The sequence below is a fragment of the Erpetoichthys calabaricus genome, chromosome 9, assembly GCF_900747795.2.
Source record: "Erpetoichthys calabaricus chromosome 9, fErpCal1.3, whole genome shotgun sequence".
Taxonomy (NCBI): domain Eukaryota; kingdom Metazoa; phylum Chordata; class Cladistia; order Polypteriformes; family Polypteridae; genus Erpetoichthys; species Erpetoichthys calabaricus.
In genome coordinates, this window is record NC_041402.2 from 138,951,783 (window position 1) to 138,965,418 (window position 13,636).

Here is a 13,636-nt window from a genome sequence, read left to right on the forward strand (position 1 = left end):
TGCACTGTATGTTCCCAATTGTTTTGATATATCTGATACATTTTAAAGATACCTGAAAATGATAGGAAGGCCTATTTTTAAACAGTACCTTTTTTAAAGAAGTCATTTTAGGATTTCAAAGTGCATTTGCAGTTTCTCAATTTTAAATGAAGTTATTTCAAGATGTCTTAAAATGGCACACTTGTCACTTTGGGACATCTGAAATGCCTATTTATAGTACTTCAGTAATGTTTACTTCAAGACATTAAATGCATCTTTGAGATTTTTTCAAACAAAAATTGTAATGTTTTAGTTTGCTAGTGTTCATTATGGTATCTTAAAGGTAAAATGTGTTGGATTTTTAAAAAATTCTCCCACACCTTGTCATAAGCTGTCAATTAACATCTCGAATTCATTGAAGGATTCAAACAGATGGAATTTAGAAGATTAGATTACACAGCCCATAGTGCTAACTTCCCTTTTTGATGCCTATAGTATGGGTAGCCTTATGAGGGTACTCATTGTCTGGCAACAAAAGGGATGTCTCTAAGAACAATTTTGTAGGTGTTTTTTTGTGCGTGTTCTGGTAGCTTGCCTTAGTTTTAACATCCCTAAAACTCCTCTGTCTACGTCCCTTCTTTGTTCCTCTTTAGAGTGATGGGCATATAGCCAAGAGCAGTAGTAGGATACCAGATCATCAGACAGACTTTAAAAGTCTCTGCAAACTACCTTGTAGAATATCCTGGAAAGGAAGTTGCGTGTATTTGCTGCTTCAAAAGGGTAAAACTGGTGTAGGTTAATGCCATGCTAAAATGATTACAGAAGTAGTAGGGACATTGCATTTGTAACTTTTTTTTTTTTTTTTTTTTTTAATTGTAGAATTCTCCTTAATTTCTTGGTTTGAGAGTCTATAATTTTGAGAATGCTGTAGTATCAATACAATATCCCATGTCTAAAACGGAATGGTATATTCATAACGCCTTGTGTGAGGGTCATTTTTTACATCCATGTTTATATTCAGGCTGGGTCTCCAGTGCCAGTACTTGAGAACAAATCTCTTATCTTTGGATTTCAAAAATAAGCACACTCGCAGTCAGCCAAGACCTGCCCCAGGCCAAGGAGATCTTAAGTTGTCAATGAACATTATGAAAGGTAAGAGCTGCTTTTGTAGTGGTCACTTAAACCTTCCTGTGCTCCACTTGTTATGGAAGACACAGTTGTACCATAGTTCTTTATAGAAAAGATCTACAGACTCATGAAGTGTAATAATGTTGTTGCTGCTTTACTAAAAATAAGGTAAATATTTTACCTATTCATTAAAGTGTTTAGTACAGGAAGAAATTAAAGTAAAATTGTTAGACTTTTCTGCCTGCCCTATGTTATATGCTTGAGGCAGTGATGCACTGCAATATATAATTTTAGATGCAATACCAGAACTGTCATAACATAGGTAGTCAGGGAAAGGGTCACTGTGTGTAGAGCTGACTATAAACACCATGTAGTCTTTAAAGTCACTACTACAGGTTCTATATACACTAAAAAGATGAATTTTGAAATATAACCATGTACTGCAGGAGAGAATACATAAAACATTGAAAATACTTGGATATAGCATTCTGTGTGTAGAGGACTGTGTATTTCTTTTTAGACCTGAGAGACTGTTCTGGTTGCTCTTGCATGTCTTGATTAATGCCAGATTGTGTAAAAGGGCAGTTTAGAAGTACAGTAAACAATTTTTCAGGCACTCTTTCTATTCTCATAGCAAACGATACTGAACTTTTGTGTTTTGAGGTATTGATTTACATTTGTCTCATTGCACTGTATAAGAAAAAAAAAACTGGCAGATGTTGCTTGGAGTATGAGTATTAAAAAGCTGCATTCTTGTCTGAGCTGGGGTTACTTTAATAAAGATAAGCAAACAGAATATCACCATGTCATAAATTTATATTTTTATATTGGAATGTCTCAAATCAACTATCCACTGCAATGCATTTTATAAACGTGAATGTGCTTTTTGCCCCTATTCATTTATTACAATCGTTCGTCCAGTTATTTTAACAAAAAAAAAAAAAAATATGTACACACAGAGAACTATATAAGGATTAAGTTAAATATTTGGCTTCTTCTCCCATTATATATTCTACATTTTGATTTATTTTTAAATGTTTAAAATTTCATTTAGTACTACAATAGATGATGAACAAAGCATTCCAGCAAATCCTGAATGCTCTAGCTTTTTACTCATTTAAGGTTTGTTGTAATAATGTTGGTCATTGAGTCAGTTTTTAAAAGTAGCGCTTATTTTAGTTTGTCACTTAAATACTATTGATATATAGTAATTTCCCAAGCAGGGCCCCGCTCAATTATTCATAACCTATATGATAAAGGTAAACTAACTTGGGTGTTTATGGGGTCTTGGTATGTTTCATAGATATTTAGCTTCATAAATTGTCTTCATTCGGTGTCACCGTGATACTTATTTGACATTCATACAGATTCCACGTTTTTACAAGAGTACCAAGAAAATGAGTTTCCTATCACTAAGTTTTTGAAAGAACCATTGTATGTGGAGGTCTACGTGCACAGTAGTGATTCTGGCCTTGAACTATTTTTGAAAGACTGTTGGGGAACACCAGGTCCAGATCCATCCAACGCCATCTTGTGGCCCATAATCAAAGACAGGTAATTTTATAAATGTATACATTTTATAGGATATCTTTGAGCAGAGACTTTAATACACTCATGTTACAAAAGCTTGTTTTCATACAAGTATGCCTGCTGTTCTGCCATAAGAACCTCTAATGTATACGCAAATGTTTTGTGCTCCTAGCTTCATGATCGGGAAGTGCCTTTGTTTTGAAAAGCTTACTGTCTTCAACTGCGGGGGCGTGCAAAATACTGCTGTGTTAAGTGTGTTTAATAAAATCCATAGAGTAGTATACATTTAGTGCTATTTAAGCCATCTCAGTTTAAGCATTACAATAGGAAAATTGAATAACTTTAAAAATTGCAAGGCAGTTTTCTATTTATGCTCCTATTATTGGACTAGCCAGTTACCAGCTGATCTAAAATGAGTTTGGTTTTCAACAGATGCCTATACATTCCATTAGTACACCTTTCACTTGGACTGTAAGCTGAAACTGTAATGCTCAGTATTACCAGTAGAATTTTCAAACTTTTGAATTTTGCCTAGCAAATAGAGCAGTGTCCAGTGCCCGCATGAATAAATTATAAAATATCTGCACCATCTATTAGAGTTAGAAGCATTTTATAGTTTTAAACCAGAGAAGTGAAAACATTCCCTCGACCTACCTTTTTTGGTCAGGATTTTTATGCCTGCTGTCTTTTTTTTTGTGCATTTATATAAAAGTCGGGGTGTGTGTATTGTGGCTCTAAGAGCCATTTGTTACATTAAATGTTTGCCAATATATTGGTACGTAGTCTGAGAGGTTCTTATAACCCACACAAGCTTAATTGAATTGGTATGTTCTAATTTTCTTGTCTCTGACTATAGATTAGTCTCAGTTAGTGATCTGCCTTGCATGATCACTACACTAATCCCTCCTTGATCTCGAGGGTTGAGTTCCAGAACCCCCCGCGAAAGGTGAAAATCCACGAAGTAGAAACCATATGTTTTATATGGTTATTTTTATATTGTCATGCTTGGGTCACAGATTTGCACAGAAACACAGGAAGTTGGAGAGAGACAGGAACTTTATTCAAACACTGGAAACAAACATTTGTCTCTTTTTCAAAAGTTTAAACTGTGCTCCATGACAAGACAGAGATGACAGTTCCGTCTCACAATTAAGAGTGTAAACATATCTTCCTCTTCAAAGGAGTGCACCTCAGGAGCAGAGAATGTCAGAGAGAGAGAAAAGCAAACAAATCAATAGGGCTGTTTGGCTTTTAAGTATGCGAAGCACTGCCGTATAAAGCACTTGCAATGAAGGCAGCAGCTCACACCCCCTCCATCAGGAGCAGAGAATGTCAGAGAGCGAGAGAGACAGATAAAAACAATCAATCAAAAATCAATACGTGCCCTTCGAGCTTTTAAGTATACGAAGCAGCTGCACAGAAGGGAGAAACGTGAAGGTAATCTTTCAGCATTTTTAGACGAGCGTCCGTATCGTCTAGGTGTGCGAACAGCCCCCCTGCTCACACCCCCTCCGTCAGGAGCAGAGAATGTCAGAGAGAGAGAGAGAAAAGTAAGTTGGGTAGCTTCTCAGCCATCTGCCAATAGCATCCCTTGTATGAAATCAACTGGGCAAACCAACTGAGGAAGCATGTACCAGAAAGTAAAAGACCCATTGTCCGCAGAAATCCACGAACCAGCAAAAAATCCACGATAGAGTGAAGCCGCGAAAGGCGAAGCGCGATATAGCGAGGGATTACTGAATTCCAAATTCACCATGCCAAATTCATCAGCGAGGCATGGGGGGTGCACAGTTTTAAACTGCCTTAACGTGCCCGATAGTATGTAATGCAACGTGCTCCATTGAACGTGCAGTGCCGTACATTTAGAGCATACTGAAGGCGAAGTAAAGCATCCAAGTATAGAAATGACTGAAGTTTCACAAAAAAAAAAGCTAAGTCTTTAGAGAAGGTTTTTTTTTTTTTCTTTTTTCAAACCCCCAAAACCCAATTTTTTTTTTTTATTATTTTTTTTTTTTTGCCTTTTATTCTAAGTGTGTAACGATCCTCTTTAATCTTGTGTGGACTGTTAGTTTTAAAAGATTTAGTGAAAATTCAAAACAAACTTTTGGACTGAGAGGTTTCTTTTGGTATGAATTTTGACCCGTGCTTGATCCTGCCTTACATACCAGCAGCTACAGTGGCAACAAAATTTAGTCTAGAGCAAGTGTCTGGTTCCATCACTGAACTTTTGGTAACATGTAATTGAACACTTTTTTTCCCCAAATTATGACTTTTGAATATTTACAATTCTGTAAATATTTTTTTTTCCCCTCTTTAGCTGTGAGTTCAAGCAGGACAAGTACAAGATGGAGTTTCACCCTGTGAGGCCAAACTCCAGAGTGAAGTTCCCAAAGCATTATAAACGCTTTGAAGTGAAAATGTTCTCTTTTGCTGAAGCAGAGACCAAAAAGTTGTTGGATAATCAAGTAAGTAGGAAAAAATGCCTGTGCTGTAGTTGTCTGTTTCAGTTGCAGTGTGAGCACTAACAATTTTTCTCGCATGTAAAAATACATGGGCTTAAAAATGTAACCACATGGTCTGCTGCAAGAAATGCAACAATCATTAGCTTTTCATTCATGTAGCTGTGATGTAGGTTTTTTCTTTTCATCTTCAGAATTTCCCTCACACACACCCACACACACCCCCCCCCCCCCCCCCCCCCATCCTGTGTCATTTTTGAAGACCCAGTTAATGAATGTCATAATTGTTTACCAACTTTGCCCCCAGCTCGCTTCGCTTGCCAACCCCCCCGGCCTGCACTATGCACCAGCCACTTTGCATATGTGGATTTTTACTTTCACCAAACAACAAATCTTTTAATTTTCACAGATACACCTCTTCATTGGGAAGAAACACTACTTCTCCTTGATGGCAACATGAATTAGACGATCTACTAGTCTGACTTAAAGTTTAAATCTAAAGAATATATTTGATCTCTTTTCGCTGTTCTGTTATTTCACCGAGTAATTTCCGTTTGTTTCGCAAATGTGGTCTTTACTGTCATTTTTTTTTTTTTGAGACTTTCGAATTTTAGTACTTTTTCATTATCTCTAACCTGCTGTGCATGTATATCATGCCAATGTTTTTGAATTCTTTACAACGTTCTACTTTGTCATCTACTATTTGTCTTTTATTTCTAGCCCTGGGCGTTGTTAAATCTCTTGGCACAAAATCTCTTCTTGCGTGATGTGACAGTATCTCTCTGAAAAAGTTGCATCTCGTCCCAGGATTTTTTTATTATAAGAGATTCCCAAAAAATTTGCCCAGTGTAGTTTGTAGTGGTGGACAAGAAACCTTTTAATCATGTTTTCATGGAGAAAGAACATCATAACCATATAGTGAGATAAAAATGTTCTTGGAGTGGCAGGTGCAATCCACGTGTCTGTTATCCGGTTCTTTGTGCAATGTGCAAAATGTGTGTTTTTTGCTAAAATATTGTCATGTAGGTACTTCCAGATTAAAAGGAGCAAATCATAAACGGGGAAACTAAAAAAGCTTTATGGGAGTAGTGTGCTAGACTGACCAGTGATTGAGGGTGAGAGGCAGGATTTTTAAAATTTTGGGCGTAGTAGTCCTTTAAGCATGGTAGTCAGTCAAAAATGTCCTTTTACAAGAGGTGTAAATTTGGGTGTTTTGAGATCAGTTTGTTACAGTGGTATGCAAAAGTATTCAATCCCCTTGAAAGATTTGTATACCTTTTTATTCATTCAGTATTTTTAATGTGAACTCTTATGCTGTAACAATATATTTCCAAAGTTAAACAATTTTCTGTAGATATTTAACTGAAGGAAATACTCAAAAGTTAGTGTTTGCATAAGTATTTAAACCTTTGCTCTGTAAGCTCCAGGTTCACACAAATAACAAATTAATCACAAACGAGACAAAGGTGACTGTCATTTGACTATAATTAAACATAATTAGGTACTACTTGCATGTCTTCTCTCTGAATATAGAAAGCACCCTTTGTAAGGGCCATAGTCTTTGTTGGGTGATTACTTCAAAAATGAAGACCGCAGCATTCTGCTGATTTGAGGAACAGTAATTGAAATTTCCCATTAAGCTCTGTTGTAGGGCTTAAACAACAAATAGTTAATAATTAAAAACATTGATAGCAATCACCAATTTAGTTGAGTAAGTGATTGTGCTGCATACCTTGTGCCATGCAGTTGTCACTACTTCATTCAGTTGTTGAACACATTTGAAAAAAGGCAGACTGTACACAAGTGCCAGAAAAGACCGTGTGACCTAAGACCTCAAATATAGGAGCATTTTACTGTGAACACAGAAAAGGTGAGATGTAGAATGTATAGGTCCGATTTTTTTATATAGTACAAGAGATGCACAAACATATAAACAAAACGTACCATTACAGGCTCTGTGGAGGAGTAAGACTGTCAGTCTTCACTGTAACTTGAATGTTACTTCAGCATAAGGATATATGAACACAATGTTTGCCAGGCTAGGCATAATGATGCGAGTTCTGGTTTGAAGAGAGGGATAATTACTCCTAGTCCAGCCCCCTACAGTTTGAATAATACACTACCATATGCGACAATTTTTGATGGGTGATTAAAAAATGTCATTAGCCACTAGCTATTAAGACATTCAGATTTTTCACTTTGGGGTTTGGGGTTTATAATGGATTTTTGGAGTGAGTTGGATGAAGTGATGAACAGTGTACCCAAGGGACAGAAAGTGGTGATTGGAACGGATTTCAATGGACATGTTGGTGAAGGTGATGGGTAGGTATGGTGTCAAGGAGAGGAATGAAGGTCAAAGGATAGTGGATTTTGCCAAAAGGATGGACATGGCTGTGGTGAGTACATATTTTAAGAAGAGGGAGGAACATAGGGTGACGTACAAAAGTGGAGGAAGATGCACACAGGTAGATTATATCCTATGCAGAAGAGTCAATCTGAAGGAGATTGTAGACTGATCAAATTGTGGCAGTTGAAAAAGGAAGACTGCAAGGTTGAGTTGAGGGAGGCGGTGAGACAGGCACTGGGTGGTAGTGAAGAGTTACCAGACAGTTGGGAAACTACAGCAGATGTAGTAAGGGTGACATCAAGAAGGGTGCTTGGCGTGACATCTGGACAACGGAAGGAGGGAAAGGAAACCTGGTGGTGGAATGAGGAAGTACAGGAGAATTTATAGAGGAAGAGGATGTCAAAGAAGTGGGATAGTTGGAGAGATGCAGAAAGTAGATGAGTACAAGGAGATAAGGTGCAAGATGAAGAGAGGTGGTGAAGGCTAAAGAAAAGGTGTACGATGAGTTGTATGAGAGGATGGACACCAAGGAGGGGAGAAAAGGACCTGTACCGATTGGCTGCTAGACAGAGGGACCGAGCTGAGAAAGATGTGCAGCAGGTTAGGGTGATAAAGATGGAAACGTACTCGCAAGCGAGGAGAGTGTGTTGAGCAGATGGAAAGAGTACTTTGAGAGGCTGACGAATGAAGAGAATGAGAGAGAGAGACGAGGTTGGATGATGGTGATAGTAAATCAGGACATGCAAGTAAGGACAGCTATGAAGAGGATGAAGAATGGAAAAGCCGTTGGTCCAGATGACATACCCGTGGAAAAATGGACCTGTTTAGGACAGATTGCAGTGGAGTTTTTAACCAGATTGTTTAATGGAATCTTGGAAAGTGAGGATGCCTGGGGAGTGGAGAAGTGTACTTTTGCCGATATTTAAGAATAAGGGGGATGTGCAGGACTGTAGTAACTACAGGGGGATAAAATTGATGAGCCACAGCATGAAGTTATGGGAAAGAGTAGTGGAAGCTAGGTTAAGAAGTGAGGTGATGATTAATGAGCAGCAGTATGGTTTCATTCCAAGAAAAAGCACCACAGATTCAATGTTTGATCTGAGGGTGTTGATGGAAAAGTATAGAGAAGGCCAGAAGTAGTTGCATTGCGTTTTTATGTACGAGGGAAGTGTGACAGTGGTGTGGTCTGCAGTAGGAGTGACGGATGCATTCAAGTTAAAGGTGGGATTACATCAGGGATCAGCTCTGAGCCCTTATTTGCAATAGTGATGGACAGGTTGACAGACGATTAGACAGGAATCCCCGTAGACTATGATGTTTGCTGATGACATGGTGATCTGTAGCAATAGTAGGGAGCAGGTTGAGGAGACCCTAGAGAGGTGGAGATGTGCTCAAGAGAGGAGAGGAATGAAGGTCAGTAGGAACAAGACAGAATACATGTGTGTAAATGAGGGGGAGGTTAGTGGAATGGTGAGGATGCAAGAAGTAGAGTTGGCGAAGGTGGGGGAGTTTAAATACTTGGGATCAACAGTAGAGTGACTTGGGGGCCACCGCGAGTGGCAGCTTTTCCAGCAGCTCCGTGTATGACTTTATCTTTCTACCTTTTTCTCTATTTCACTGATCACTCCTACCACTTTCTTTTATGTGGACACTTTTTTTTTTGGACATGGATTTTTACATGCCGAGACTCAGCTTGAAGTTGACTACCTGAATAGACAAGTGGCTAGCGAGAAACTAGCGATACAAGCCTTTGGTGCCTTCTGTGATCCTGGGAAATGTGAACTCACTACCAAATAAGATCGACGAACTGGCTGCGCTGGTGAAAAATGTCAGGACCTACAGAGAATGTTGTGTTTTTGTGAAACGTGGCTAACAACTAACATCCCAGATGCTAACGTGGAGCTACCCGGGTTTAGCACAGTTAGAGCGGACAGAGATGCAAATACCTGCAGGAAGCGGAAAGGAGGACTCGCTCTGTATGTGAATACATGGTGGTGCAACTCGGGACATGTAAACGTCAAAATCTCCAATTGCTACAGGGACATCGAACTGTTGACCATAAGTCTGCATCCCTATTACTTGCCCAGAAAGTTTGGACACGTTATTGTTTACATCCCTCCTCGGGCGGACATGGAGATAGCGGGTGATATCATCCATTCTGCTGTTGCTAAACTACAAATGCAGCACCCTGAGGCACTTGTGCTAATCGCTGGAGATTTTAACCATGTGACACTGGACAAAACATCACTTGCCTTCTCCCAGGATGTGGATTGTAACACCCAGGGAAATAGGACTATTGACCTACTGTATGGAAACATTAAAGACACATACGGCGCTGCCTGCGCTTGGGAAAGCAGATCATAACCTGGTTCTGCTTCAGCCTCACTACAAACAAAGAGTGAGGGAGCTACGTACAACCACACGCTCATTCAGGAATTGGTCCCCTGTTAACATTATACAAAGTTACTGTCTCTTTTATACCTGCATTTTTATCACTTTTTAATATTGTTTTTTATCAGTATGCTGCTGCTGCTGGAGTATGTGAATTTCCCCTTGTGATTAATAAAGTATCTATCTACAGAGTAATGGGGATTGTGGAAAAGAGGTGAAAAAGAGTGCAGGCGGAGTGGAATGGGTGGAGAAGAGTGTCTGGAGTAATCTGTGACAGACGGGTATCGGCAAGAGTGAAAGGGAAGGTCTACAGGATGGTAGTGCAAGCAGCTATGTTATATGGGTTGGAGACGGTGGCACTGACCAGAAAGCAGGAGACAGAGCTGGAGGTAGCAGAGTTAAAGATGCTAAGATTTGCACTGGGTGTGATGAGGATGGATAGGATTAGAAATTAGTACATAGTCAGCCCAGGTTGGACAGTTGGGAGACAGAGAGGCAAGAGTGCATTGGTTTGGACATGTGCAGAGGAGAGATGTTGGGTATATTGGGAGAAGGATGCTAAGGATAGAGCTACCAGGGAAGAGAAAGAGGAAGGCCTAAGAGAAGGCTTATGGATGTGGTGAGAGAGGACATGCAGGTGATGGGTGTAACAGAACAAGATGCAGAGGATAGAAAGATATGGAAGAAGATGATCCGCTGTGGCGACCCCTAACGGGAGCAGCCAAAAGGGTGTTTTTATTTATTTATTTATTTATTTATATATATATATATATATATATATATATATATATATATATATATATATATATATATATATATATATATATATATATATATATATATATATATATAAATGCCACCACTCTAATTATAGTCCTGCACTAAACACTTGCACTCGTGTACCATTAACGTTCGTCACAGTCATTTTTTGTAAATGCAAGTTCCTGCCGGAGCAGAAAATTTTCAATTCCCCGCTTTTCAGTCTTGTGTAAAAGGAATTCAAAATCTCAGAGTGCAGGGTTGAATCCCAAACCACATAAACCGCAACTGCAATACGTATTGCTCATCCAGAGTCCGATGATAGAAGCAGGGTGGAAAGTGAAACCGCAGACTAGCTGGTTGTCGGACTTAAGCTGGTTTTTATACAATCTGGAGTAAGATGTGATGATGTGCAGGTGCTGCTGCAGCAAGCCTAGATTAGCTGGTAAGATCGATTTTTATTTATTTTTTTGGTCAAGATCAGTTTTAAAACATGAAAATCTAACTGCATACTTCCAAACACAAATGTGATGCAGCAAGCGGTGACAGTGTGGTGACTACAATCAAATGTTCCAAACTATCTGTGTTGGTAAAAGGTTTCCAGGCACAAAAAAAAGACTGTTGATGCAAAAATAAAATTTCAGTTAAAGTAAACTTGATATTGTAGCAAAGGAAGAACCGCGTTTCACACAAATGAAACTACTTGCTTTGCTGCGAAAGGAAAATAGTCTGGACATTTGCCCAACATTTGACAGCTTACTTCAAACATTACTGCAGTCTGGTGCAACATTCTTCTGTAGTGGAGTATTACGATGGTCAGATTTACAGGATGATTTGCCAGAAACTGGGGGGGGGGGGGGGCACGTCAAAATTAAACATTTAATTCAAGTTACTAAGTGTGTGTGTTTAGTGTGATTCTAAATACATACAGTAAGCCAAATTGAGTTAATTTATTAAAATGTTTTTAAGGAAATCTAGTGTTTTCATTGCAGAGCCAGAGGTGCTTCTAAGTGAAAATAAATAGTAATAAACTAAATAATGTATTCTATAAATGTATAAAAACCTATTTAGATTAAAATATTTACATATAGTTCATTTAATAACATTTCTGAAAGTTTTATACAAGTTCTATTTTATGCACATTGGATTGTTTATATAAAAAAAAAACACAATTGCCAAGGTTGATTGTTAAAATCATTGGCTGCAGCCCTACACAACTGGATCCATCAAAAAGTGCAAAGTTCACCATAGCACCCAGACTCTTACTAGAACAGGCTGTCCCGTAAAACAAAAAATTGGAGCAAGAGGTCAACTGGTGAGGTAGGCTACTAAAAATCCAACAGTTGCTTTCAGAAATCCACAATGCTGTTTAGCTAAAACTGGAATGCAGTTACAAGGGTCCACAATTTCAAGAGGTCTCCATAAAAACAGACCTCTGTGGGAGGGTAGCAAGAAAGAAGCCATTCCTTAAGTATGTCCACATAAAAGCACATCTGGCATTTACTTTTATTTGCTTGGCAGAATTTTTTTTTTTCTTTCTAATCCAAAGTGACTTAGAGGTAAACAATCCAAGTAACATTGGGCTAGGGCCTGTTTGTACAGCAAGTGTAGTAGGACAGGTAACAAGTTGATTGCTGCAAGTAAAAAGATGTAATAACTAATTTACAATCGTAGATTATACAGGGTGAGCCAAAAAGGTACCACATTTCACACATTTATTCTACAAAACGCAACAAGATAAAATACATTTCATTACGACACAAAGGGTGTTTTAAAAATGTCTTCAAGGTGATGGCCATCATTAGTGATACACTCCTTGAGACGATGCCTGCATGACTTGTTCGGCCATTTCAAGGCGAGTAGGGGTGATTTTCGTGGCAAATAGTGTCCTTGGGGGCTTAAAGCTTTTGAGGTCTGTGTGTGTGTGTACCTTCAACTTTAGAGCGCCCCACGTGAAGAAATCGAACGGAGCAAGATCAGGTGAACATGAAGGCCACCTGACCTCGCCGTGCAGGGAGATCAGCTTCCCTGGAATCCTCTCTGCGCCATATGAGCTGTTGCTGCTCCATCCTGTTGAAAGCAGGCACCCACATCATCCATTTCTTCCAGTTGGGGCTGCAAAAAGTTGTCTAGCATTTCAGTGTAACATTTGAAGTGACGGTGACTGTTGCTGATGTGTATAATTGGTATAGTACAGATAAAAGAACCCATGGGATTGGATTATGGAACCCAGTGAGGTAGTGTACATAGAGAAAAGTAGAGGACCCAGCACCGATCCCTGGGGGGTACACCTGTGCATGTCTGGTGTGCCTTTTGACAGCTGTCCTTACCAGAACATGCTACAGGACTCTAACCATTTGAGAGTATTTCCAGCGATGCCAGTGTCAGAGTGGGTGGCAAGAAGGATCTCATGGTTGACTGTGTCAAAGGCAGATGAGAGGTCTAGCAGAATCGGAACTGATGACATTTGTAGCCCTAGCATGTCGTAGCTGGTCACCCACCATTAGTAGAGCTGTTTCAGTAAAGTGGTTCCTCTTGAAGCCGCACTGGTTGGTATTGAGCAATCTGTTTTATACAAGGAAGAGACCTGGTTAGAAACATGTTCAAGTGTTTTGGAAAGAAAGTAGAGTGAGGTCTGTAGTTGTTAACTTGGGTTAGATCGAGTGTTGTTTTTTTAAAAGTGGGGTTATCGGAGCATGTTTGAAGGTGGTGGAAAATGTGCCTGAGCTCTGTGAGGTGTTGTGTGTAATTACAGGAGTGAGCTCGGGGGGGGGGGGGGAAAGTGGCGGCGATGGCCTGAAGGTGATGTGAGGGGATAGGATCAAGTAGACAGGTAGTGGAGTTATTGGAGAGGAGTTTGTAAACCACCGTGGCAGGGAGTGGAGAGAATGCTGGGTGATGTTTGGAAGGAGGTATAATGGGGGGCAGCGAGGGTGAGAACTGACTGCTGATGGCAGCCACCCAGTCCTGAAAAAAGGTGACAGTCCTCGGCAGATGGAGATCTGGGGGAGGTGGGTTAAGAACGTAAAGGAATATGGAGAAC

General features: G+C 39.5%; 1 protein-coding gene across 1 annotated transcript in view; it reads left to right on the forward strand.

Annotated features, from left to right (window-relative positions):
- Window positions 1-13,636, forward strand: part of LOC114644859 (zona pellucida sperm-binding protein 2-like) — a 36,359-nt gene that overhangs the window by 8,148 nt on the left and 14,575 nt on the right. The window contains exons 7-9 of the mRNA XM_028792839.2: window positions 1,001-1,131; window positions 2,475-2,661; window positions 4,955-5,102. Coding sequence (XP_028648672.2) covers window positions 1,001-1,131; window positions 2,475-2,661; window positions 4,955-5,102 — 466 coding nt within the window. The remainder of the gene's footprint in view (window positions 1-1,000; window positions 1,132-2,474; window positions 2,662-4,954; window positions 5,103-13,636) is intronic.